Source organism: Asterias amurensis, chromosome 21 (genome assembly GCF_032118995.1).
Source record: "Asterias amurensis chromosome 21, ASM3211899v1".
In the NCBI taxonomy this organism is placed as follows: Eukaryota; Metazoa; Echinodermata; class Asteroidea; order Forcipulatida; family Asteriidae; genus Asterias; species Asterias amurensis.
Window position 1 is genome coordinate 5,007,716 of NC_092668.1, and position 27,088 is coordinate 5,034,803.

At 38.9% G+C, this 27,088-nt stretch overlaps 1 protein-coding gene across 2 annotated transcripts in view; it reads right to left on the reverse strand.

Annotated features, from left to right (window-relative positions):
* Positions 1 to 27,088, reverse strand: part of LOC139953074 (uncharacterized) — a 50,518-nt gene continuing 23,430 nt past the window's right edge. The window contains exons 27-54 of one of the 2 annotated variants that reach the window (XM_071952477.1): positions 26,758 to 27,024; positions 26,319 to 26,585; positions 25,910 to 26,176; positions 25,526 to 25,792; positions 25,085 to 25,351; positions 24,674 to 24,940; positions 24,292 to 24,558; positions 23,850 to 24,116; positions 23,441 to 23,707; positions 22,287 to 22,535; positions 20,557 to 20,823; positions 19,291 to 19,554; positions 18,044 to 18,160; positions 15,867 to 16,142; positions 15,572 to 15,706; positions 14,149 to 14,406; positions 13,163 to 13,275; positions 12,538 to 12,754; positions 11,191 to 11,310; positions 10,355 to 10,488; positions 9,124 to 9,270; positions 8,515 to 8,884; positions 7,612 to 7,814; positions 5,498 to 5,650; positions 3,840 to 3,964; positions 2,617 to 2,900; positions 1,130 to 1,196; positions 1 to 635 (exon numbers count right to left, since the gene is read on the reverse strand). In XM_071952477.1, coding sequence (XP_071808578.1) covers positions 116 to 635; positions 1,130 to 1,196; positions 2,617 to 2,900; positions 3,840 to 3,964; positions 5,498 to 5,650; positions 7,612 to 7,814; positions 8,515 to 8,884; positions 9,124 to 9,270; positions 10,355 to 10,488; positions 11,191 to 11,310; positions 12,538 to 12,754; positions 13,163 to 13,275; positions 14,149 to 14,406; positions 15,572 to 15,706; positions 15,867 to 16,142; positions 18,044 to 18,160; positions 19,291 to 19,554; positions 20,557 to 20,823; positions 22,287 to 22,535; positions 23,441 to 23,707; positions 23,850 to 24,116; positions 24,292 to 24,558; positions 24,674 to 24,940; positions 25,085 to 25,351; positions 25,526 to 25,792; positions 25,910 to 26,176; positions 26,319 to 26,585; positions 26,758 to 27,024 — 6,422 coding nt within the window. In that variant the 3' untranslated portion in view covers positions 1 to 115. The remainder of the gene's footprint in view (positions 636 to 1,129; positions 1,197 to 2,616; positions 2,901 to 3,839; positions 3,965 to 5,497; positions 5,651 to 7,611; positions 7,815 to 8,514; positions 8,885 to 9,123; positions 9,271 to 10,354; positions 10,489 to 11,190; positions 11,311 to 12,537; positions 12,755 to 13,162; positions 13,276 to 14,148; positions 14,407 to 15,571; positions 15,707 to 15,866; positions 16,143 to 18,043; positions 18,161 to 19,290; positions 19,555 to 20,556; positions 20,824 to 22,286; positions 22,536 to 23,440; positions 23,708 to 23,849; positions 24,117 to 24,291; positions 24,559 to 24,673; positions 24,941 to 25,084; positions 25,352 to 25,525; positions 25,793 to 25,909; positions 26,177 to 26,318; positions 26,586 to 26,757; positions 27,025 to 27,088) is intronic. The other variant, XM_071952478.1, reaches the window with a different exon arrangement.

Here is a 27,088-nt window from a genome sequence, read left to right on the forward strand (position 1 = left end):
TCCGATAAATCTGACCATTTGTAAGTGTTTAGATACTTTATTGGCGCAGTTTATTATAGGTTACCGTGCTGCATCAAGATTGAGTAGTTTCAGTTATTTTCGGTATCTACTTCCTTTAATTATCGAAGCCTCTACGATATATCTGCGATGTTGGCTGGGGTACACTCTTAGGGTCAAACGGTGTCCTTAGTTGTGTTTTAGCTGATGACGATTGAGGGTCTGAATAAGTCCTACCGGACCACGAGTTCGACGGCTGAAGAGCACAACAGTGCTTCCAGTGTCTCCGGACTTCGGGTTGGCGTACACCGTACAGCATGAAGATGAAATATCCTTGCAGTGTATTGAGTAGACAGAAGATTAGCTGGATGGGGAAGCTGATCGGTTGGACGAGATTAAGATATCCTATTGACCACGTTAATCCTATCAGGGTCATGACGGTGAGGGCGTTCTGTAAACGCTGCTTGTGCAGTTTGCGCTTCGAGAGTCGCCTCTCACTGGTCCTTAGAGCTGAGTTTTCCGACGTTGTGATGATAAATTTCCGGACGACCATGGAAAAGATGAAGAGGTTGAAAACGATGATGAGTCCAATGGGGACGAGGAGAGAAACGATCATCGGGGTAGTCTTCAAGAAACAACTGAAAAACAACACAAATAGATTTAAGTTATTTTCGTTTTGCATCGGGGATGAAGAATATAAACTGTTCGTGACTATTATAGGCACTGAACACTATTGCTAAAAATAACTGTTAGCATAAAAACTTACTTGGCATTGAGCAATGGATAGCTCTTGAAACATTGTGGAAATGGCTCCCTCTGAAATAACAGAGTTTTGGGAACTATGTTATTTCTAAGTCAAACATTAAAATACTTCAGGTCTAAACTTTGAAGCCTGTAGACATCTGAAAGCACACACATCATTTTGTGCAATAATTAGGAGTGTTTTTCTTCCAATATTGTCTTGCCACTGAGCCGACTAATAAATTTAGTCAAACTTTTCACAGATTTGTTATATGATTCATAATAATGTTGGAATACACCAAATGACCATACTGGTTTTTGACAATAGCAAAGGGTATCCAGTGCCTTTAATTTTATCCATAGATTAATTTAGGTCTAAAGTTTAACTTACAAGTCTGTTTCGACATAGTCCTCTCTGGTTACTCCAACAGTGATAGATACGATCAGCATCGGGACACCTGCAAAAAAAGTTGAATGTTTTAATAATTTGGATTAAATGGAGAAAACATGACTAGAGTGGAATTTGAAACTTGCGACCTGTATGACGTGCCGGCGCTATGCCAGCTTATCTCTCCATTGTGTCAATATCTTCAGTCAGAAGCCATTCAACCTATGATTGCCTATAGACCTCAATCACGATGTCACCATCTTGGTCATGTTGCCTGTTTCCATATCATCAATGAATGCTAACAAGCATTGCGCAAACATGCACCAGACTGTTATTTCGTTGTCAGTTTGGTTACTTGGAATGGAGAAAATCAAGATGGCCATACCATGATAGCCAGGGATTACACTTAAAGTTTACGAAACGACAAGGGAAGCGGCAGCGGGGCACTTGTGGTTTACTAAAAATGATAAGAACATAATGGCAAAGTTGTCAAAGTAATTTTCTGAGTAACATCAACAACTGAAAAATTAATGTTATCATTTATGTCACAGTATTAGTGAAGTCTGAGAAACTGTGGTATTGTCTTCGATCCAAGGCAAACAGAGTATATACATGCCAGCTGTTGTCCAAATATCGACTTGTACTGCTTTGAAAACTGATGTGACGACCTACAGAGAAACGACTCTTAAAGGCCATTGGACAAAGCTTTCGTTACAGTATTGTCCAAGGTCCACACTTCGAGTATCACAACTTCTATATAAAATAACAAACCTGTGAAAATATAGGCTCAGTCGGTCGTTGGAGTCGGGAGAAAATAACGGAAAACCCACCCTTGTTTCCGCACGTTTCACCGTGTCATGAGATGTGTTTAAAATAAATCCGTAATTCTCGATATCGAGAATTGTTATTGTTTTAATGTTTTCTCAAAAAGTGAAGCATCTCATGGAACAATACTTCAAGAGAATTCTTTCACCATTCTGTAAACCCTGTAAGTTTATGTGTACATCTGTGAACTTTTTTGTTTTCTGTACCGAAAGTGTATAATGGCTTAAAAAAGGGAATGTAGTCTTGCAAAGGCGCTTTCACACGAGATAATTTGTTTTACTATAAGAGAATAGAGACATCTACTAAATCACATCAACATTAGACAAATAGAAATTACAGTCGTGTGAAAGCTACCCTTGTTAAGCAATAACTAGGATCCTTGTTTTTCGAACAGGAATCTTAAAAAAAAAACATGTCAAAATCACAACGCATGTGATAAGTAACTGTGTCTTCGCAATATCATTATTATCATGCACATACAAAAATGTGTCATTTGGGAAAGTGCTCAGTGAATGATCAAACATGACTTTTACACTCCAACCATGAACAAAGAAAAACATTTGTGTTTAAAGAAGCTTGTTAAATGATCTGAATCCAACGATACCATAACCGATGATCATTGTTATCTCGTAAGCTACTTTATTACAATTTACAATTTTACTTACCCCAAGCTACGAGGGCTGCTTTCAACATGAATTTTGGGATGTATACATTAACTATTCTAATGAAAAGTAGGTACATGTTGAACCCTTCCACGCCCATCCAACATAGTGACGTCAGAGTGAAGTAATGCAGGAGACCAGCGAGAATACAGCATGGTAACACGTCTACCTCGGCCACGCCTTGTTGTGAATCCAGAACCGTGGCAACTACGAAGGTGATGTATAAACCCAACAGAGATGAGCAGAGATTAAGAAGGATCTGGTTTGGGCTCTTCTCACGAAGTTTCCTGGAAGTGAGAACAGGAATAAAAAAAGTAGATTGTTAAGAAAACATTGTTAATGCAAGTTCTCGCCTAACTAGGCGCCTCGACGCCTAGGCGTAAACTACTTTTGGTATGGGGTTACTAAAAACAAAAACAAAAATGAAAATAAGTCAGGGAAGCTGAAAGTAGGAATTTGTATTCCTCTTACACCAGTCTAATTTGCAGGATGGAGGGAAGTTTGCACAAGGCAGGTAATTCCAAAGAGATACAGTACGTGAAATATAGCTGTCAGAATTGTTCTTTTTTACTCTCAGCAGATAAAAAGTGTATGGGTGAGAAGAAGCAGCAAGTATAGTTTCACGCTCAAACCTCCTGGTAGGATGAAGTACGTGGGCACATTGATGTGGCACATTTACATTGAAAATGTTTGTACGAAGGACAGAGGCTGACTTAAGATGAATTAGTGCTTTGTGAAATCGACCACAAGCTATTTATTGAAGTGCGATTTATTTTTATTTTTTTCTTGTTAGGCAAAATATGATAATGATAATAATAATAATTTTGGGGCTAATCGTCCTTAATCGCAGCTAGAGCTGAATTGCGAAGTACGCGGCTACAACGTGTTCGAGAAACGGGCATGCAAGGGCACATTCAGCTGCCAGCCACATCAACCCATTATGACCACAGAGCACAGCTAAGATCGAGAGTGTTTGGTTTTTTTCCTGAGGGAGGAAATCCGGATAGTCTGGAAAACCCTCGTGGCACAGCAGAGCACCAACGCACAACTCAACTCACATATGGCCCCGACCGGGAATCGAACCGGGGTCACCTTGGTGAGAACCGGGGTCACCTTGGTGAGAGGCGAGCGCTTTACGCACAAGCCAACCGTGCCACCCATGATGCCACAATACTAGTTACACCAAGTTATAACATATGAAGACACACATGATCTCATTAAATTACCTGTGGCTGATGTAGGTAACCATGGTAACACTCAAACCAAGGATGGACATTCCACACCCAATAAGGCTGAGTAACTTGAGAATAAACTCTTGCGTCTCGGTCAACGAAGACTCTGGATAAATATCCTGTGAATTATTAACCCGTAAATGGTTGTTACAATAACAAAATAGTACGTAAGAAAACAAAATGTATTCCAGAAACACAACACCTCATTGAACAGAAAAGCAGTGGCTTTATTAAAGGATTTGGGTACTTTTTGTGACAAAAAACACAATGTCCACAGATTTACATCAAACTGACACCGTTTGGAGATGATAGTAGAAAACACACCTTAAAACATTTTTGTTGCTTGGGTGTTGTAGGTTTTGAGAAATGGGTAAAACAATGTAATGAAAATACGTTTTTACATGCTTACATAATTTTCGTCTGATGATCACTGAGATGAAAATTATTTTAATGACATTTTTTTTAACTCATGTCTCAAAAACTACAGCACTCCAGCGTGAAATATTTTCAGGGAAGCTTTCTACTATCATTATATTCAAATTGTTTAATTTTAATGTAAATCTGTGGACATTGTGTTTTCTGTCCTACAAAAAGTACATGGACCCTTTAAAAAATAGGCTGTTACAATAGTGCGGATTGGTAATTACACTCTTATAGATAACTTTAAGAAAACAAACGCACTTGCTTTTTTATATTTTTGTTTAGACCCACCACTGACTGCTTTTAAGAACAGACACATCGTGTAATCGAAATTATCAAAGAAATGATTAACTCATACATTTTATATATCGAATACTAAAACTCATAATTAATATTAACCACATGTGATAAGGTCTAACATATGGCCGACCGTGTTAGTTCGCAAAGTAAAAGGAAAACCACGCAATTTCGAGGCAAATTTGTGTGGATCATTGTATTCTACATTTAAACCATCTTTCCAACCATATACAATTTATAACAAACGGTTACAAACGCTTTTGAAAGACCAACTCGTCCGATCCAAGGCAACGTGTTCCTTTAAACATTCATTTACGTTTTTCTTGCCGAGATTTGTTTAAATCTCGTTGACAATATCAGGCCTGATACTTCACGGAGGCAACGAAAGCAATTATTGTCTCCAAGCCACCTAGTCATTGCATTGGTGCCCTTGAAATTGTCCAGTAGAAATGTGCAATTTCCTCATAGGGCACCCTTAAAGGCAGTTGACACTATTGGTAATTACTAAAAATAATTGTTAGCCTAAAACCTTTATTGGTAAGTATATAGGGACAGGTTGGTAGTATAAAACCTTGTGAGAAACGGCTCCCTCTGAAGTGATTTAGTTTTCGATAAAGAAGTAATTTTCCACGAATTTGATTTCGAGACCTCAAGTTTAGAATCTGAGGTCTCGAAATCAAGCATCTGAAAGTACACAACTTCGTGTGACAAGGGTGTTTTTTTCTTTCATAGTTATCTCGCAACTCCGACGACCAATCGAGCTCAAATTTTCACAGGTTAGTTATTTTATGTACGTGTTGAGATACACCAAGTGAGAAGACTGGATTTTGACAATTATTACCAATAGTGTCCACTGCCTTTAACCAATGATAAAAATCGTTGGTGCCCGTGTCGTCTTAAACATTATACCACCGAATGTCAATGGTTGGCCTTACCATGAGGGCTGCAAAGTTGGTGAGATGATCGCACTGGCAAACGACCTGTTGGTCTGTCCCGTAGTTCTCACGCAATGTACATCCTTCCGATGACCAGACTCCATTATCGAAATCCCAGAAAACACAAGCCGTGTTGTTCACAAAGGACCCGTTCTGAGAAGGAAAGCAAAACAATGGAATAACGTCGTTTAGAATACCGATTGATTTTAAAACAATAACACATGGATTTATAGTCTCAGATTATATATTTTTTTTTATATTTGATCCGAAATACTGCCATGTGTTTGAGAAACCAGTGAACTTTCTCTTGTTTATTTTAAAAGGCAGTGGACACTATTGGTTAAGTGTCAAAGACTACTTCACAGTTGGTGTATCTCAACATATGCATACAATAACTAACCTGTGCAAATTTGAGCTCAATCGTTCATCGAATTTGCGAGAATAATGAAGGAAAAAACACCCATGTCACACGAAGTTGTGTGCGTTCCGTGGAAAATTACTTCTTTCTCGAAAACTATGGCACTTCAGAGGGAGCCGTTTCTCACAGTGTTGTACAACATCAACCTCCATTACTCGTCAATAAGAAAGGTTTTATGCTAACAATTATTTTGAGTAATTACCAATAGTGTCCACTGCCTTTAAGACGTCTTGAAATAGGCACATTTAGAAAATGTTGTTACTAAATTGACCGGCCCTTTGCACTCATTGGAACTCGGCTTTGGAATAAATAAAAAATAGCCACTTTTATCAGTAACAATTGTTTCTCTGGAAACGTTCAAAACATAATTGAATACACTGCTCTTCACCCTATAAGATAGTTCCCACATGACGTAAATCGGCCATCTTTAAGGGCAATTTGGAACACGTAGCCATGTGTTTTGCGCGAGAACGGCGTGCAGCACGCACAGAATTCACAAAACTCGTTGCCTGATTGGTTAGTAAACAGCGTGGTTGCGTGAATGAACTGAGCGCTTGACGCGCCTGCAAGCTTAATTGCAATTTGCCCGTAAAGATGGCGTATATTGCCCGTAAAGATGGTGTCTAGTTCCATGGCAATGAGTTTTCGCAATGTTTAATCATTATACATTTGTTTCTTATAGCTGTCGCGTAGAGAATATTCTTTGTAGAATGCGAGTTTTATAATCGATATTTTTTTATTCCATTGGCCTCCTTCTCAATTTGGTGGCGGTGGCTTGATAATCACGTGAACAAGCATTGACGGACACACTACACAAGTTGAGGCGTAGATATAACGATAACGATATTGAATATGGTAATGATAATGATAACGATAACAATATTGAATAATAATTATGAAAATGATAAAAATAGTAATAACCAATTAATAATAATGATATTTATAATGATAACTATCTGATGTAAGTACCCCCCCTTTTTTTCCACAGGTCCCTCATACCTATTTTTAAAATCATCATACCTTTGATCTTGCTATTCTTATTAATTGACCATTGTTAGTTGCATCAGGATGCAACTTGCTCTCTAATCCTACCCTTTCATGTCTCCCTGCATTGTTGTCGAACAATACATTTACCACTTTTATGGTCCAGTAACCTGATTGGCTGTTATTTTCCCGCCTCTTTCTGGATCCTTTCCTTAATCCCTTTCCCCCTCTCTTTTTCTATAAATGGATATGTATTTGTTTGTACTTGTTTTATGCCTCTGAAGAAGGTCCGGATTGGATCGAAAGCTAAGGCCATCTACCCTATTCATTATATAATGATAATAATAAATGTTAAATTTGCATTGGGGATAAAGAATATTAATTTTGTTTTTTACCCATACACCGATGTGTTAGCACTGTATACTCAGTACTTTCCCGAGTCCTGTGAAAAAATATATCACAGGCATGTTACTCGGGTGGGATTCGAACCCACGACCCTTGCAATTCTAGAGCAGTGTCTTACCAACTAGACTACCAAGGTTGCCCGGCAGCTAGAGGCAGTCCGAATCCTATGTATTGGCAGCGGGTACCGCAACGATATAATAGATGTTAAATTTGCATCGGGGATAAAGAATATTAATTTTGGTTTTTACCCATACACCGATAATAATATAATAAATAATATACTGAAAATGTTTCATAATTGACTTACATCGAGCCTGTTTAGTATTATTTTCACCGGTTCGTTGAGGTTCCTGATCGGTTGAGTTCCCACAGTGGCCGACATGACACGAGTGTTAATCGTGCGGTTGAAATTGTTTTCATTTTGGTTGAAGTCTGTAAGCCTACTTGACTGGAATAAGTTTCTTTTTCTGAAGACGGTGAAAGAAACACGAGTTCCCTCATCTTCGTCATCTGAAAATGTTCAAAGACAAACACATTATAAAGTAACATTACAGAAAGTGTTTCCGCAAAAAAAAAAAAAAAAAAAAAAACAGTTGCTGGCAGTGTGAGTACTTCTTGTAATATCCATCATACACGTTAACTGAAAAACAAGTAGAGGTTTGAGATCGATCGGTCATCTGGGTTAAGATAAAAATAGTCAAAACACGATTACACATTATTTTTGCTTGACGCCGAAAAAAAGAAAACAAAGAGAAAAAAAAAACAATTATGTGATGTTCCTTTAGAGGTTAAACAATAGATAGGCTTTTATAACATTGTGCACCCGTAATACAAATTTGACAAACTTTCCAAAATGTACATGTATTTGCTGTGTTCATGTTCAGTGAAACCTGATGTTACTGCCAAAAAACGACTGTACAGCTGAATTTTGTCACCCACTATTTATACTGACATGTTTTATCCAATGCAAATTACATAAATTCAGCTCAATTCAATTAAATTAAATTCAATTCACTGTTAAAAAAAATGTATGTCCATACTTCTACTAATAGCAACGACATTCAAGTACAACAGTTGAGTTTTCGTGGCACTGTTAACAGCAGATGATAAACTCAGGGGAAACTTTCCCGTAAACTATTTTTAGATGGCATTTCCAGAGCTCAGTACATAACATTGTATAAAAGGAAACGAAATCAAAACTAGGACAAACCTCGCGCTAAGATATTGACTTCAGGAGGCAGAATAAGCACAGCTGTCATCTCGTCCTGGTTGCTCATTTCATTTCCTACCATGACCACCAGGCTGGAGTTGCCAAAACTCCCCTCCTCCGACGATGCAGCTGCACTCGCAAATCCCAACCCGCTCAGGAGGGTCGAATCGGTCACTCTCCGGACCTCAACGGCAATGTTGGGACGTACTTCACGGAAAGATGAATTCATGGAGACTTGCACATTCTCCAGTTGTTTTTCCAGGACTTTGACGACCCTGCTCGGACTTCTTGTAGTAGCTTCAGCTTGTCTCAAGGCTTCGTCGTTGACATCGATAAGATTTCCGACGGCATCTACAATAGTAACCGTTACCTGCGAGTACAAATGTTGGGGTTGAACAAAGAAAATTGTGTTACAGAGCAGAACATGGGATATGTAGGTTTACGTGTCACTGCTCTGCCAAGTGCCCTCGCATCTGCGTGAACACTTGTTTAAACCTACCTTCGTTCACTTCAATACGGAAACTGTACATTACAAATTAATCAAGCGTTTAAGTTTTGATCTCGAAGAACAACACTAAAAATAAGTTTGTTTTCCCGTCACTTGTTTACCTCTGAAGTAACTGAATCGACACTGGCTACTTTTTCCATGATATCCGCAGTTGACGTGACGCCATTGTCAGTCATTGATGCTGCGTCCTCCGTGAGAGCTACGACTTGAGTTGCGACTTCCATTACATTCGTTTCTGTAACAACGACCTGGAAGAAGAAAAAGTATATTCAAAACAAATTAATGGTCTGGCGTTTCGCCCCTAGCAGAGTCTTCCTCGAAGGGTAAGACAACACAGCACACAATTATAAGCAGGTGTGCAATAATAAGTAGAATAAAGGCAGTGGACACTATATTGGTAATTACTCAAAATAATTATCAGCACAAAACCTCACTCGGTAACGAGTAATGGGGAGAGGTTGATAGTATAAAACATTGTGAGAACCGGCTCCCTCTGAAGTGACGTAATTTTCGAGAAAGGAGTTATTTTCCTCGATTTTGATTCCGAGACCTCAAGTTTAGAATTTGAGGTCTCGAAATCAAGCATCTGAAAGCACACAAATTTAATAGTGTGACAAGGGTGATTTTTCTTTATCTCGCAACTCCGACGACCAATCAAACTCAAATTTTTACAGGTTTGTTATTTTATGCATATGTTGAGATACATGAAGTGAGAAGACTGGTCTTTGACAGTTACCAATAGTGTTCATTGTCTTTAAAGGCAGTGGACACTATTTATAAATACTCATTGCTTGTTACCTTAAAAACTTACTTGGTAACAATCAATGGTGAGCTTTTCATATTATTAAACATTGTGAGAAACGGCACCCTCTTCAAAACAATAATAGTTTTTGAGAAAGAGGTAATTTTCAACGAATTTGATTTTAAAACCTCATAATTATACTTTTAAGTCTCAAAATTAAGCATCTGAAAGCACACGACTTCGTATAGTCTTGGCGCAAGACTGTGGTGCTTGATATTGGATAGTGTACTACGCGCGCCCGCCACGGTATGATCTATTTAACCGGGACGGCTTGAAACATAGACCATACTGGCAAGCGTCTAGAATTCAAGCCGTCCACTTAACTATTCATGCTAGAACACGGTCCGCCATAACTGTATAACAAAATATGTGACTTTACAAAATGGCGGAGCGTATGTTCCGCTGGATGTTTTTAATCTGAAGGCATCGTGACCCTTAAATGTTTAAACAAAATAAGATCATGTTCGAATGCAGGCATGTTCTGTTTAGTCCGCAAGAGTAACAGTTGCAAAACATTATCTAAATTATACCTGGTTTAAGATTTCCAGTTTTTCATCGGTTGTTAGGTTCCGTCCACAGTTTAACTCAGGCTGGTTGGCTGGACTCCATCTTGCCACCGAAAACCCGTCGCCAACACATACAGCAGTTCCGATGACCATCCCGGCTACAAATCACAATTCATTTCAAAACAAGTCAACATTTATTTCACGCAACTCTTCTCAAGATAATAACATAAACGATATATATTATTACCCATATAATCAAAATACTAAATCACAGAGGATGGAGGAAAAATAGTAAATCCATCTATATCAAAATACACCTATCATCTGCCACCTTTCACTACATTATGGCTAAAACTTGTTCAACCTTGGTAAGCGATCTGTTTTCCCTTTACACACATGTACTTCGGCTCCGAAAAAAAACAAAACGCACAGCGTGAGTCAGTTTTGTCCATAGTGCTCGAATCATGCCAGTCAGTATAGACTACAGTTTAATTACACCGGGTGTGATTTAGAATCGGAACACACATCAACCTTCATATCAAACAACATCACCAAAAAAAAAAAAAAAAAAAAAAAAAAACGTCCGGGAGTTAATAACCAGATTTCTATTTCCATTTACTTAACGTAACGTGAGTCATGACTTTACGGTATAACTTAACAACGAAGACCCGTGTGTGCGGCACCATAATGTAGCCCGAGCCCTAAATGTAGCCTGACCAAACATGTACCTAAATGTAGCCCGGACCTAGGTACATGTTTGGGGCTACATTTAGGTCAGGCTACATTTAGGGCTCGGGTTATATTATGGTGCCGCACACCCGTGTTACAGTGTTAACGGTCAATTTACTGATGATACGTACCATTGAGTGTGTAGTCGGGGCACAGAAGATCTGGTTCAGAATCAGCGATACTTCCCAAATTTCTCGGTGGGAACGTTATCGTTCCGTAAATTGACGACCACCTGGTTTCCACACAACTTCCTGTAAAACAAAATCACCAAAGTATAACGTTAAAAACAACGTTTGAAGCAGCATTGCCAAGTGGTCAAGAGAAAGTACATTTAATGATAAAATGATTTAAAAACAATCATGCTCATAATTAATGGCAGTTGATGACACTATAATTACTCAAAGTAATTATTAGCATAAAATCTGACTCGGTAACGAGTAATGGGGAGATGTGATGTATATAGTATATCGAACAATTTTCAGGTTTGTTGTTATAGGCTATGCATATATTGAGATACACCAAGTGAGAAGAGTGATCTTTGACAATTGCCGGTGTCGTGTCTTTAACATAAATTATTGAACAAAGTTGGCTTCGGAAAGAGGAGGGAATTCAAGGGGAACGTTAGTGTAAAACATAGTTTTCGTGATGTACCACTTTTGCGTTAGATCATCTTCATAAAAGCGGGTAAATGTATGTTACCATTCTCTCACACGTTGCTGAAAAAGTGTAACATTCTGTTGTGTTCAATATTCTTACAGAGCGCGAAAATTTGACCATTACATGTTGAATATCGAAACGAAGTGTGTCTGCGTAATCCACACGTTTTTTTTGTTTCATCAAACAAACGGTCAAATACAACTAAACAGACATCTTTGAATTAAGACGTCATATGATAATGCTGGGATGATGTTAAAAACTTTCGCAATGACATTATTTTTACACGATTTTAACGTGAGGTTAAAAGCTTGTAACTTCCCCCATTTTTAGTATAACTCTGTATATAAAAAAAAATGGGTGTATGACATAACTTAATAATAATAATGATAGAGTTCCTCTTAAAAGTTGCCCAATATTTGAGTTGGTTAAAGTGTATTTAATAGTGTGATGTATATGTGCCCGGACTGTTACAATTTTACTTTGGTTGCCCAAAGTATGCAAATGCCTCACCAACAAGCCGATGGTAGGCAGACAGCTTGAGTGCGGAATTTATGAATAATAGTATTATGACACATCCATGACATGACATTGGCCAAATCCAACATGGTGGCTAAGGCCGTGTCCGAAACGACGACTTCGGCTACAGCTACGTCTAGATCAGCGCGTCTACCAGTGTTGAAGAATAGGCAGACGCGCGCGATCTAGCCGTAGCTGTAGCCGAAGTCGCCGTTTCGGACACGGCCTTAGACTGTTGCCAAAGGGTGTTGCTAAACATCCACCATGTTTAAGCCATAGCCCTCAACGGCTTAGTACATTCTTACCCGTGCTTTGGATCGATATAGACGACGGATCCAGGAATCCATTTGAGTCCATTGCAAGCACCAACAACGTCTCCAAGATGGTATTTAGCTTCTCCAGGTCAGATGTCATAGTCTGGTCCAGAGTAAGAATGTTGGAAGTGGCAATTACACTCCCACTTTGGAGTGCTTCAACAACCACAGTCGGTGAAGCCACGGCAGACTGCAAACCTTCAGTGAGCTACAATTGTTAGAGAAAAGCAACATTTGAAGTCGAACATATTGGTCACAGGGTTTTTCTTTGCGGGTACTGCCACAGCCTACCCTGCCCCCGCCCCCCCCCCCCCCCGAAAAAAAAAAAAAAACAAAACAAAACAAAAACAAGCAAACACGAAAAAATAAAAAAATAAAAAATAAATAAATAAAAAAAGTTTTTTTTATTAAGTGAAATGGAAAGTCAACCCAAAGTGGTCAATTTAATGGAAATATGTTCAGCACGAGGGAAACGATTTACTTACGGACACTTTTGTTTATAAGATAATATATCAATATCCAATTATTAGCAATACCATCTGAACGTCATTTAAAGTAATTGTTTTGCAGATATATTTGATTTAAATTTGTATACTACAAGAGATGATACACTTACAAAGGTTGTAATTTGTGCAGATGCTTGTTGGAATTCCGATGAGGTTTTATCCGAGAACCTCTCGTTAAATGTCAGTGTTGGAAATCTAGTAATTGTTGAAAATGAAGACACACCTGGTGGTAAGAAAGGGATACAGGTTACACGACAGGTGTGGTACTAGAGGTTTCCCTTATATACCATTATTGCCATACAATTCTTGTTCTTTGGACGCTTGGTGGCAGCAGACTTACCAGGTAAAATCCATTGTTCTCGGGAATGTGCGCATGCTCAATACTACGTAAAAAACAATTGCAATTTACCTGGTAAGTCTGCTGGCACCTAGTGTTACAAAGTCTCCCCTAGACCTTTATCACGCTATCAACATCTTGATCAAGTTCCCTGTTTCCATGTACAGTAATGAATGGTACGTTCATTGCGAATGGCACCATACTATTATTTCGTCCAGCCTCAGTTTGGTTACAATGAGTTGGAATTGAGTAAAATCAAGGTGACCACACTATGATTAAGGTATATTGTGTGTGTTTGAAACATTCTTGTTTGCTGTTCAAAAGTTTTTATGTCAACTCACTGTGTAACAGCAAAGGTTTGAAACGTTTCTGTTTGCTGTTCAAAACGTTAGTATGTCAACTCACTGTGTGACAGCAAAGGTTTGAAACGTTTCTGTTTGCTGTTCAAAACGTTAGTATGTCAACTCACTGTGTAACAGCAAAGGTTTGAAACGTTTCTGTTTGCTGTTCAAAACGTTAGTATGTCAACTCACTGTGTGACAGCAAAGATTGACGTTTGATACAAAAAACAGTCAATGATAATGCGAATTTCTACTTATAAATACGCATCAATTTTTTCCAGACACAATTTTCCAACTTATTTCAATTTTACCTTTGTTTTTCTTGGGAAAATGTTGCCTCGAGTTGCAACATGTAGCAAATTAAAGTATAAAAACTAGGGTTTAATTGACTAGGTTTGTTATAATGTGTTTTGTCTACCTGCAATCAGCAGTAGAGAAGAGTTTGTTTCGATCGCTACATCTTGAAGACCGGTCCCAATGCACTTATAATATCCTCTGTCAGATAATGTAGCCCCACCAATGGTGAGGAATGTTTTACCGGCGGACCCAGGGATAATCTCGTCATTTCTAGACCAGGCGAAACTTTGCACATTATCAAAACTACACTGCAATGTAACTGGTTCGTATTGGTTTACTGTGACATCTGGTCGAGGGTGTTTCAGAACTGCTGGCGGACCTGTATTGCAAAAAAAAAAAAAAAAAAAAAAAAAAAATAGTAAACTATTTTGTCGATTCTCACACAGTAGATGAGTTTAGATGAGGACTTGTTTAAAGGAACACGTTGCCTTGGATCGGTCGAGTTGGTTTTTTAAAATCCTTCTGTAACCGTTTGTTGTAAGATGTATACGGTTAGAAAGCTATTGTAAAAGTGGAATACAGTGATCTACACAAATATGCATCGAAATTGCGTGGTTTTCTTTTTACCCTGTCGACTATAACACGGTCGGCCATTTATGGGAGTCAAAATTATAAATGGCCGACCGTGATAGTTCGCCACGTCAAAGGAAAACCTTGCAGTTTCGAGTGATACTTGTGTGGATCATTATGTTCTACTTTTAAAACCTCTTTCTAACCATATGCATTTCATAACAAACGGTTATAAACGCTTTTCATTGGCCAACTCGTCCGATCCAAGGCAACGTGTTCCTTTAAGATGGGGCTGGTTAGCTGTTGATGTGAGTTTACAGTATTTTGAGAAAATAACGTAGTTAATTTCTTACTCAAACATTCGTATCTGAGAGAAACATTTGGCCTGAAAATTTTATCAGGTATCTGAAAGTACACTTGCTGTGTAAACAAGATTATTTTGCTGTCATTATTTTCTTGCAACTTCGATGAGCATTTGAGCACAATTTTCACAGATTTATTGTTCTGTGCATAGGTCGGGCTACTGCCTAAGTGTTAAAACTGGTCTTTGACAATAAACACACGTGTCCAGTACCTTCAAGCAACCTTTCAAATAAATGTGCGCAGGACCGTACTATAGTGTGATTATAAACAATACAAATACATGGTAAAAAGTGTTTTGTATATGCATATGTTGTGATAAACCAACATGACAGTACTGGTATTTTGACAATTCCCAAACGTGTCCTGCCGTCGATTTCACAAAGAGTTAGGACTCGTCTTACCTCGAGTTAGGATGAGTAACTCTTCCTAACTTGGGATTAATCTTAAGATCTGCATGCTACAGTAAAGGGTTGAGACTCGTCATCAGTTCTAAGTTTAGTCTTAAGTTAGGAAGAGTTTTGTGAAATCGACGGCAGTCCCTTTAAAATTACCAATATCACATTCATTGGTGAAAGACATTCTCTTGGGTTAAAATAGTGACATTTTTTTACCTAGAGGTTCAACATAGAGTCCGCAGTTGGTTCCTGTAAATTCATCCGTGCATGAACAATTGTAGACACCAGTCCCTAGCGTGGAGCTGCAGATGCCTTGATTCAAACAAGGCGAGCTTTCACATAGGTCATATGCTACGGGAATAGAAAGTGTGAACAACTAAATAAGACAAGAGTAAAAAAATGAGTATTTCGGACCAACCATAATTTAAGACTTTTTTATGAGTTTTCGTTCAGTGAACATACAGAATTACAAACGAAATATCCGACGAAATGTGCCTACGCGGATACTTACCTGCGCAAAAAGTTCCGTTGCCACGGTAACCCTGTGATTCTAAACATAAACATGTGTAGCCACCAGGTTGGTTGAAACATCCAGCGTTGCTATGGCAATCAACTAAGCCTTCATCCAGACATTCGTCGATATCCAAACAGACGAGTAACCCGGTTTCTGATTGGCTGGTTAATGTAAAGCCACTTTGACACAGACACTGGAATGAACCAATAGAATTGAGGCACGTGGATAACACCGGACAGCTGGGTGATTGCACATTTATACATTCATCAACATCTAAAATGAAAAGTGGATGAAGTATTTAAATGCAAAAAAGTATAATCCTAAAGTACATTTTAAATACATAAGACTATTTCAAAGATAGGCATAGCTTAAACAAAACGGGGGTCGATTTCACAAAGAGTTAGGACAAGTCCTAAGAGATATCAAAAACGTGTATCTAGCCCTTAGTTAGGACGAGTTACTCTTACTGACTGGTCTTAACTTTTTGTGAAATCCACTCCAGTATTACATAATAGTTACAACGCAAACGCTTAGACACAACAACTTATCTTCTTCTTTTTATCCGTGATCTAAAAGGGGTGAACATTGTCTAAGTTATTTTGTATTTGAATGTGTCCTCTTGTTTCCTTATCTTTTTCTGTCCCTGCTTGCATTCTGTGTGTTCTAAAGTCTGGTTAGTCACAGATGGTGCTGTTTGTTGTTTGTGGTCTGCCATTCTGACACATATTTAGGTTCTGTAACGCGAAGGAGTGAGGTGTTACAGCCCCATCCAGTTCTAAAACGATTGAGTTGGACTCAGGTCTTACGAGGAAGATCTTAGGCCCTAAGTCTGAAGAATGAAGTCGGAATGAGGTCATGGATGGTTGAGGATTTCGCAGAGGACTTCTCCCTCCGATTAAAGGCAGTGGACACTATTGGTAATTAATCAAAATAATTATTAGTATAAAACCTTACTTGGTACGAGTAATAGGGAGAGGTTGATAGTATAAAACATTGTGAGAAACGGCACCCTCTTATGTGCCATAGTTTTCGAGAAAGAAGTAATTTTCCACGAATTTGATTTCGAGACCTCCGATTTAGAACTTGAGGTCTCGAAATCAACCATCTAAATGCACACAACTTCGTGTTTTTTTTTTCATTATTATCTAGCAACTTCGATGACCGATTGAGCTCAAATTTTCACAGGTTTTTTATTTTATGCATAAGTTGAGATACATCAACTGTGAAGGCTAGTTTTTGACAATTACCAATAGTGTCCACTGTCTTTAAGGGTGATGATGAAGAGTATTATGATGCAACTGCGGTTTTTAACCTTCTGCCAATTGGTCAATCAAAGATTGAGGGTACTGATGTGCAGTCTGGATTCTGGGCCCAATTTCATAGAGCTGCTAAGCACAACCAGTTGCTTAGCGTGACATGTCTTCCTTGATAGAAACAAGATTATCAACAAAATTTCCACTTGTTGCATATTGCTTGACGTTTGCTCATCCTGAAAATCACGCAAAAGTTCGTTAGGTAATCCTGTTTTTATCTAATTCGGTAAAAAGCATTATTTTAATATGCTCAGCTAACTCGTATGTCTCATCAATGAAATTGGACCCTGGTTATATAACACCAACGCCAATAGGCAAACCTTCATAGTGAGCAAATTGTTGTGCTTATATCAGCTCTGTGAAAATGGGCCCACGTCTGTCTGAGCAAGTTTTGCGGAAACGAAGTCACAATCAATGTGTGAAGGAGCGACACCGGAGAAGATGGGAAGGTTGTCTGTTGGCATTGGTGTTATATATTAGTCAAAATGTCACAGAGATGCTTACGCACAAAAAATAGCTGAACACAATTCTGCTTACCAGAATAAGGTTACCAGCCAAAAGCATGCTTTGTGTACAATCTTTGACTGTTATCCTGCAAACTTTTTCTAAGCAGAACATGTTTAAGCACTATTTTCGGATTATGCGGCTCTATGAAATTGGGCCCAGGTATATTACACTCTTTGGCTTCGTTCAATACCGAGTCAATTGATTTGTGTGTGAGTGCAAGAGTCCATAATATATACGCGTTTGAAACATGGCAAGCCTCACGCGTTGATTCATGGGCGAGTGATATGCGCATGCCCGAACTGTACGCTTGCCTAAAACAACGACATTTACCTTTGTTGAAAATGTTTATCTTACCATCACAATGAGTTCCATTCCAGATATAGCCAGCAGAACAGAGGCAGGTGAATCCATCAAGAAGGTTGACACACATAACATTACCTGGGCAGGGAGCTTCTAAACACTCATTCTCGTCTGAGGTCAAACAAAAATAACAAAATACGCAAAAGAAATACATGTACTATACAGTATAATACGATAAGATACCTTATGTATTCAACGTTAATATGACACCAACAAGTTCGAAAATAATTCATGCTTGGGTGAGCACTGCTCACAAGTAGCTGACGTCTTGGAGTGAGTCTTGTAAGCTCCAAAGAAGTACTCAACCCTCATACATTGGGAGGCTAATTACTGTGCACCTAACTTTCATATCCTTTACAAAAGTGAGCAGTGCTCACACATTCATGGATTAATTTCGGACATGGTGGTTTCATATGAAAGTTGAGTACATAAGCTATCCATACATATAAACATCTTCCCCAAGAAACATTTAAATTTTATTAAGATATATTAAATTTGCATCGGGGATAAAGAATATTATTATTTTTTTTATTTACCCATACACCGATGTGTGTTAGCACTGTATACTCACTACTTGCCCGTGTCCTGCGAAAAAAAATATCACAGGGCTTGATACTCGGGTGGGATTTGAACCCACGACCCTTGCAATTCTAGAGCAGTGTCTTGCCAACTAGACTACCGTGTTTGCCCGGTAGCTAGGGGTAGTTTGAATCATATGTAGTAGGGACTTTTCGTTTTCGACGACGGGTGGTTCCGCGACGGTTGTTCATCTAAACGTTGTCGTTTTCAGCACAACGAAGATTCATCCAAAGTACTGTCGTATAAATTGAGGGACGACCGTCCTCAAAGCCGACGCATGCGCAGATGACGCCAAATGTCATCGTTACCGTCGCAGAACCATCCGTCGTCGAAAACGAAAAGTCCCCATTGGCAGCGGGTACCGCAATGATAATAAAAAATGTTAAATTTGGATCGGGGATAAATAATATGAATTGTTTTTTACCCATACACCGACATACTTTCTAATCAGCAGCCATTTCAAAGGCGTACAAATTGTTGTTAAGACACACGATAGATTTTTTTCTTTCAGATATAAACTTACACATTGATTCGATGGTCATTCCCCCCCCCCCACAAAAAAAAAAAAAAATCGGAAAAATCGGTTGTACCCGCAAGTTTACAATTTATTTTGAGTTTCTTCCTATTTATTCACACCATTCACGGCTGCAAACAATACCTACCTGTTATTGTTACTACAAATGAACACGTGGCAGTGTTACCAGATGTATCCGATGCTCTACATGTCACTAATGTGCCGCCAAGTTCGAAAACGTACGCCGGTGATATGGTTCTCGTCAGTACAGATGCCTCACCAATCCAACAAGTCGTGTCGACTTGACCATCGACAATATCAAATGCAGAAACCATTAACTCAGCGGTTGTCCCATTTGTTTTTGTAGCAACATTAACACCAGAAGGGCAGTCAATAACAGGAATTTCATTGTCTGGAAACATGGAAATCAAAAAAGTAGTTAAATTCTTTCAAACTGGTTTATAGATCGGCTTGAAAGTGAATTAATGCCACAATAAGTTATCCATTGTTTGGTTTTAGTTAAAGGCAGTGGACACTATTGGTAATTGTGAAAGACTAGCCTTCACAGTTGGTGTATCTCAACATATGCATAAAATAACAAACCTTTGTGACACCCTTGTCACACGAAGTTGTGTGCGCTTAGATGGTCTCGAAATTACTTCTCAAAAACTATGGCACTTCAGATGGAGCCATTTCTCACAATGTTTTATACCATCAACCTCTCCCCATTACTCGTCACCAAGTAAGGTTTTATGCCAATAATTATTTTGAGTAGTTACCAATAGTGTCCACTGCCTTTAACTTTCATTAATTATTATCTAGGTATGCTTCCGACTGTCTTAACTTGAATACTTGTACACAATTTGTTTATTATTATCCCTTTGTTGACCAATATGGGAATGAGTGGTCGTGTTCCTTGTATCGAATAACACTAGTAAATGATAATAATCATTTTGCAAATAGGAACCAGACTATTCTTGTTATTTAGCCTCGGGTAGATTGTATCAATACCATTAGGGAAAACAATCAAGATTGCTCCACCATGATAAAGCTCTACATACAAACACAAGTCTTACTAAAAGGGAAACCGTTTTTCTAGGATACGTAAAGGGAACTGAACGAATACACACAAGTTATACAAACGGTTTTTAGAACTTGGTTTAAGGAAGTAAATCTGCATCTGCTTAACAACAACAACAATGCTTATAACTTATTGAAAGTGTGAGGTATAATGAAATAGAACAAAAACATGGTTATAAATACCTGGCAAAGCTGTCAATTGAACGAAAGCTGTGGTTCGGTTTAGGAAATACTACCGACAGGTGCGAAACTTCATTGTACAATCATCCGTAAATTTAAAACTCATCCCCCAAAAGAAGAAGGAAATGAAGATTGGAAATTCTTCACAACTTACCCGAGACAGTGACGTCAAATGTACACGACGCAACGTTGCCTGCTTCATCAGACGCGTTACAACTAACTGTAGTGTCCCCAACTCGGAAAAAGTATCCCGAAGCTGCAGTTTGAGTTCCAAACGTATCTATTATGTAACAAGTTACACTGACTTGTCCATCAACAATGTCATTTGCTGTAACCATTAAGTTGATGGTACTGCCGTTCTTTCCTGAAGTTACGTCAACAGCCTCATGGGTTGGACATTCAATAACAGGCGCTGCCATATCTGCAAAACATAACAAGGATGGATACAGTTTAATTTATACATGTACAATGATTTAAAACCATTTCAAAATGGGAACATTTGTCGGCAATGACGAGTGGACTATGTGCATATTTAATCCACTGTATGTACGTCTCTCTTAACATTTTATGCATGACGTCATTAATTCTTACCCAAAATGAGGCTATGGGGGCACGTTCGCCACCACTTGCAATGAATGCGCCCATCGCCTCGTTTTGGATTAGCTTTGTGACGCACCTCATTCATACACAAAGAAAGGCGTATTGCGGCCAATGCAAGCGGTCTCTAATGAACAACTCCAAACCACATCTTCAACGTTTAGCTATGTTCCTTAAAGGAACACGTTGCCGTGGATCGGACGAGTTGGTCTATAAAAAGCTTTTGTAACCGTTTTTTATAAAATGCATATGGTTGGAACGAAGTTTTAAAAATAAAATACAATGATCCACACAAATTTGCCTCGAAATTGCGTGGTTTTCCTTTTACTGTGCAAACTAACACGGTCGGCCATTTATGGGAGTCAAAAAAGTGACTCCCATAAATGGCCGACCGTGTTTGTCGACGAGGCTGGAGGAAAACCGTGCAATTTCGAGGCATGTTTGTGTGGATCATTGTATTCTACTTTTACAACATCTTTCTACTCATATGCATTTTGTAACAAACGGTTACAAACGCTTTTCAAAGACCAACTCGACCGATCCAAGGCAACGTGTTCTTTTAAGGTAAATGTGCACCAGGCCGACATACACGTTAAGCGTACTATTCGTTTAAACTCAATGTAGGGCCTACACAAATGTTTATAATGAAAGCAAGCTTGACACATGCATTCGTTTAATCCACTGAACACTATGTAATTGCCAAAGACCAGTCTTCTCACTTGGCGTATCACTTAGTCTGCTCACTTGGCACAACAAGAACAAAACAAATCTGTGAACGTTTAACCTCACTTTGTTGTCGAAGTTGCGAGATAATAATGGACAAAAAACACCCTTGTCGCACTAGTTGTGCTGTGCTTTAAAACGCTTGAATTCGATTCCTCCGCTGCAGTCTCGAATTCAATTCACGAAAAATATTCTAGTGATAAATTACTAGTTTCTCCAAAGCTAAGTTACTTCAGAAGAAGCCGTTTTTCACAATTTGTTATAATATCAACAGCTTTCCATTGCTCATTACCAGGTAAGTTTTTATGCTACTAATTATTTTGAGTAATAACCAATTGTGTTTGGTGCCAATTGTGTTTGGTGCGTAATATTATTACTCCCAAAAGTGTCAGAAAAGACAATAACATTCTCCGCTCAAATCTGTCAATATTATGATCAAAATCAACATCGTTGATTTTTGTGTAAACGTAATCACTGAAATGGCAGTTTGAAAAGTATTTGATCCATGACGTAGATGCGCAATATTTACAAACCATCGTATCTTTCCCAAAACAATAAACTCACCTGAAACTGTGATAAGAATATTGCACAATGCAGTATTACCCGCTGCGTCCATTGCGGAACAAGTTACCATTGAGTCACCAACTGGGAAGATGTACCCTGGCACTACTTCGTTCTCTGCAATCCAACATGTTGAATTGACGTGGCCATCGACGTCATCATAAGCCGTAACGATGACGTCAACCACGGCTCCATTGGTTTCAGTAACTTCGCCAATGTGAGAAGGGCAGTCCAATACAGGAATTGCGTTATCTGCATAACACAAAAATAGCGGAAATGAAGTAAAACAAAATAGAAACAATCGTGAGTTTCATTTAACCTGAAACTAAGCTAAACACCCGTAAGCTTATCAATGCAGTAATGCCTGTTATGTCAGTTACGTTAAATTTTCACAGTCGTGTTACAATATAATGTTCAAATTACAACATTGGGAAAATGAAACCTGCAGACAAATGATAATAATTATGTTTTATTGATAAGTTGCAATGATTTGGCTATATTTTATTTCATCGGTTCCACTGTATATGTTAAAAGCATCAACAGATGGACTGTCAAATACAAGAATTCCATTGTCTCAACAAGGTCAGCCAAAATCCTCGATTAAAAAGCCAAGTTCGGTTTTAAGAGCTTGAGTTTGTTTTGCCACAAGTTTTTTATCCCGTGGGAACTACTTTATCTGTAAGTTAGTGACCCTTACGGGGGAAGTTTTGATTCGGTTACATACCTGACAAAACAAATCATCGTTTTTCAATTAATCCTGAATAAGAGCTTAAGGTTTTTGGATAAACATTAACAAATGTAACAAATGTCCACTGGGGTTGAGTGTATGATAGGCCGTGTATTAGAGGCTGACAAAATCAAGATGAACTTTTGTTCGGTTTCAAACCTGACACGTAATAGACCGATCCGCTAAGATCCGCCCCATCAAGTATTGACCAATCACAACGCAAAGACAGTCCGACAAAATAAGGTCCGACACGCGTGCGCGTATCTTGGCGCGCGCGGCAGAGTTGTGCAGAAAGGCATTGGAAAGCCCCACGTGTTTTGCTCACACGTGTGTCGTGGGCGGAGCCTACTGGATAGGTCTAGGGACTTGTCTATCTTTTGAACTGTCAACAAAAAGGATCAATTGGAAAACAAATGACATCATGTCTTACCTAAAACTGTTACGCCAAAAGAACACGTGTCTGTATTGTCGGATGCATCCGATGCGATACATGTCACAGTTGTTTCTCCTACCGGGAAGATGTAATCTGGAGAAACTCTCTGAATACCGAATGCACCGTCTACCCAGCAAGTTGTATTGATCCGACCATCGACGATATCATTCGCTGTTACCATTAGGTTGACTGTACTTCCATTGGTTCCGTTCTTTACATTGACTGCATCAGCAAGTGGGCAATTGATGAATGGATTTTCATCGTCTGAAAAAATGACAAAAATGCTTTGAAAGTCTTATTTGTTTTTAACGAATAGTGTTCGTTTTTATTTTCCACTGTAAAACAAACTGAACACAGATTCAGCAGCTCACCATCAGTTAAGGATACCCACTCCGTAAGAACTTACCTATAACAGCTACGTTAAATGAGCAAGTTGCAGTGTTGCCTGATGCATCAGAAGCGTTACATGTCACAATCGTATCTCCTACTTGGAAGATGTACCCTAGATAGTATATCTTAGTACCGAGGTCATCTTCTATCCAGCAAGTTGTCTTGACCTGACCATCAACAACATCTGCTGCTGTCACCATGATGTTTACTGTGCTTCCACTGGTTCCGTTGTTTATGGTAACAGAATCATCGGCTGGGCAGTCAATAACTGGAATCTCATTGTCTGCAAAAGTAAACAAAACAAATCATCGTTTTTCAATCAATCTTGGTTATAAGAACTTGTGGTATTTTGGCTAAATATTACAAAATGTCTTAAACGGCCACTGGGGTTGAGTGTATGATAGGTCGTGTATTAGAGGTTGACAAAATCACGGATGAACTTTTGTTCGGTTACATACCTATTACGTTTACGTTGAAAGAACACGTTGCCGTGTTACCAGACATATCGGTGGCGTTACATTGTACTATGGTATCACCGACAAGGAAAACATACTCTGGAGTTACTCTGTCGGTACCGAATTCACCAAGTGCCCAACAAGTAGGACTGATTTGACCATCGACAATATCAAATGCAGTCACCATTAGGTTGACTGTACTTCCATTGGTTCCGTTCTTTACGTTGACGTCATCAACAACTGGGCAGTTGATTACAGGAATTTCATGATCTGTGGAAATATTTGTGAAAGAAAACATTTTAAGACCCCTTGTAATCAGGGACTTGTCTATCTTTTGAACTGTCACATTTTGCGATTGGAAAAGAAAAATGACATCAGATCTTACCCAAAACGGTTACGTCAAAAGAACACGTGTCTGTATTGCCTGATGCATCGGATGCGTTACATGTCACAGTTGTTTCTCCAACTGGGAAGATGAAATCTGGAGAAACTCTCCGACTACCGAATGTATCGTCTATCCAGCAAGTTGTAATGATCCGACCATCGACGATATCATTCGCTGTTACCATTAGGTTGACTGTACTTCCATTGGTTCCGTTCTTTACATTGACTGCATCAACAAGTGGGCAATTGATAAATGGATTTTCTTCGTCTGAAAAAATGACAAAAATGCTTTGAAAGTCTTATTTGTTTTTTTAACGAATAGTGTTCGTCTTTATTTTCCGCTGTAAAACAAGTTGAACACAGATTCAGCATCTCACCATCAGTTAAGGATACCCACTCCGTAAGAACTTACCTATAACAGCTACGTTAAAGGAGCAAGTTGCAGTGTTGCCTGATGCATCAGAAGCGTTACATGTCACAATCGTATCTCCTACTTGGAACATGTACCCTGGATAGTATATCTTAGTACCTAGGTCATCTTTTATCCAGCAAGTTGTCTTGACCTGACCATCGACAACATCTGTTGCTGTCACCATGATGTTTACTGTGCTTCCACTGGTTCCGTTGTTTATGGTAACAGAATCATCGGCTGGGCAGTCAATAACTGGAATCTCATTGTCTGCAGAAGTAAACAAAACAAATCATCGTTTTTCAATCAATCTTGGTTATAAGAACTTGTGGTATTTTGGCTAAACATTACAAAATGTCTTAAATGGCCACTGGGGTTGAGTGTATGATAGGTCGTGTATTAGAGGCTGACAAAATCAAGATGAACTTTTGTTCGGTTACATACCTAATACGTTTACGTTGAAAGAACACGTTGCCGTGTTACCAGACGTATCGGTGGCGTTGCATTGTACTCTTGTATCACCGACAAGGAAAACATACTCTGGAGTTACTCTGTCGGTACCGAATTCACCAAGTGCCCAACAAGTAGGACTGATTTGACCATCGACAATATCAAATGCAGTCACCATTAGGTTGACTGTACTTCCATTGGTTCCGTTCATTACGTTGACGGAATCAACAACTGGGCAGTTAATAACAGGTATTTCATGATCTGTGGAACAATGTTAAAAAAAACATTTAAAGACCCCTTTGTAATTCAGGCACTTGTCTGTCTTTTGAACTGTCAACAAAATGGGCCAATTGGAAAATAAATGACATAGTATCTTACCTAAAACGGTAACGTCAAAAGAACACGTGTCTGTATTGCCTGATGCATCGGATGCGTTACATGTCACAGTTGTTGCTCCAACTGGGAAGATGTAATCTGGAGAAACTCTCTGAATACCGAATGCATCGTCTACCCAGCAAGTTGTATTGATTCGACCATCGACGATATCATTTGCTGTCACATTTAGGTTGACGGTACTTCCATTGGTTCCGTTCATTACGCTCACGGCATCAACAAGTGGGCAATTGATGAATGGATTTTCTTCGTCTGAAAAAATGACAAAAATGCTTTGAAAGTCTTATTTGTTTTTAACGAATAGTGTTTGTCTTTATTTTCCACTGTAAAACAAGTTGAACACAGATTCAGCATCTCACCATCAGTTAAGGATACCCACTCCGTAAGAACTTACCTATAACAGCTACGTTAAAAGAGCACGTTGCAGTGTTGCCTGATGCATCAGAAGCGTTACATGTCACAATCGTATCTCCTACTTGGAAGATGTACCCTGGATAGTATATCTTAGTACCGAGATCATCTTCTATCCAGCAAGTTGTCTTGACCTGACCATCGACAACATCTGTTGCTGTTACCATGATGTTTACTGTGCTTCCATTGGTTCCGTTATTTATGGTTACAACATCATCAGCTGGGCAGTCAATAACTGGAATCTCATTGTCTGCAGAAGTAAACAAAACAAATCATCGTTTTTCAATCAATCTTGGTTAAGACCTTGAGGTCTTTTGGCTAAACATTACAAAATGTCTTAAATGGCCACTGGGGTTGAGTGTATGATAGGTGGTGTATTAGAGGCTGACAAAATCAAGATGAACTTTTGTTCGGTTACAAACCTGACACGTTTACGATGAAAGAACACGTTGCCGTGTTACCAGACGTATCCGTAGCGTTACATTGTACTATGGTATCACCGACAAGGAAAACATACTCTGGAGTTACTCTGTCGGTACCGAATTCACCAAGTGCCCAACAAGTTGGACTGATTTGACCATCGACAACATCAAATACAGTCACCATTAGGTTGACTGTACTTCCACTGGTTCCGTTCATTACGTTGACGGCATCAACAACTGGGCAGTTGATAACAGGAATTTCATGATCTGTGGAAATATTTGTGAAAAAAACATTTTAAGACCCCTTTGTAATCAGGGACTTGTCTATCTT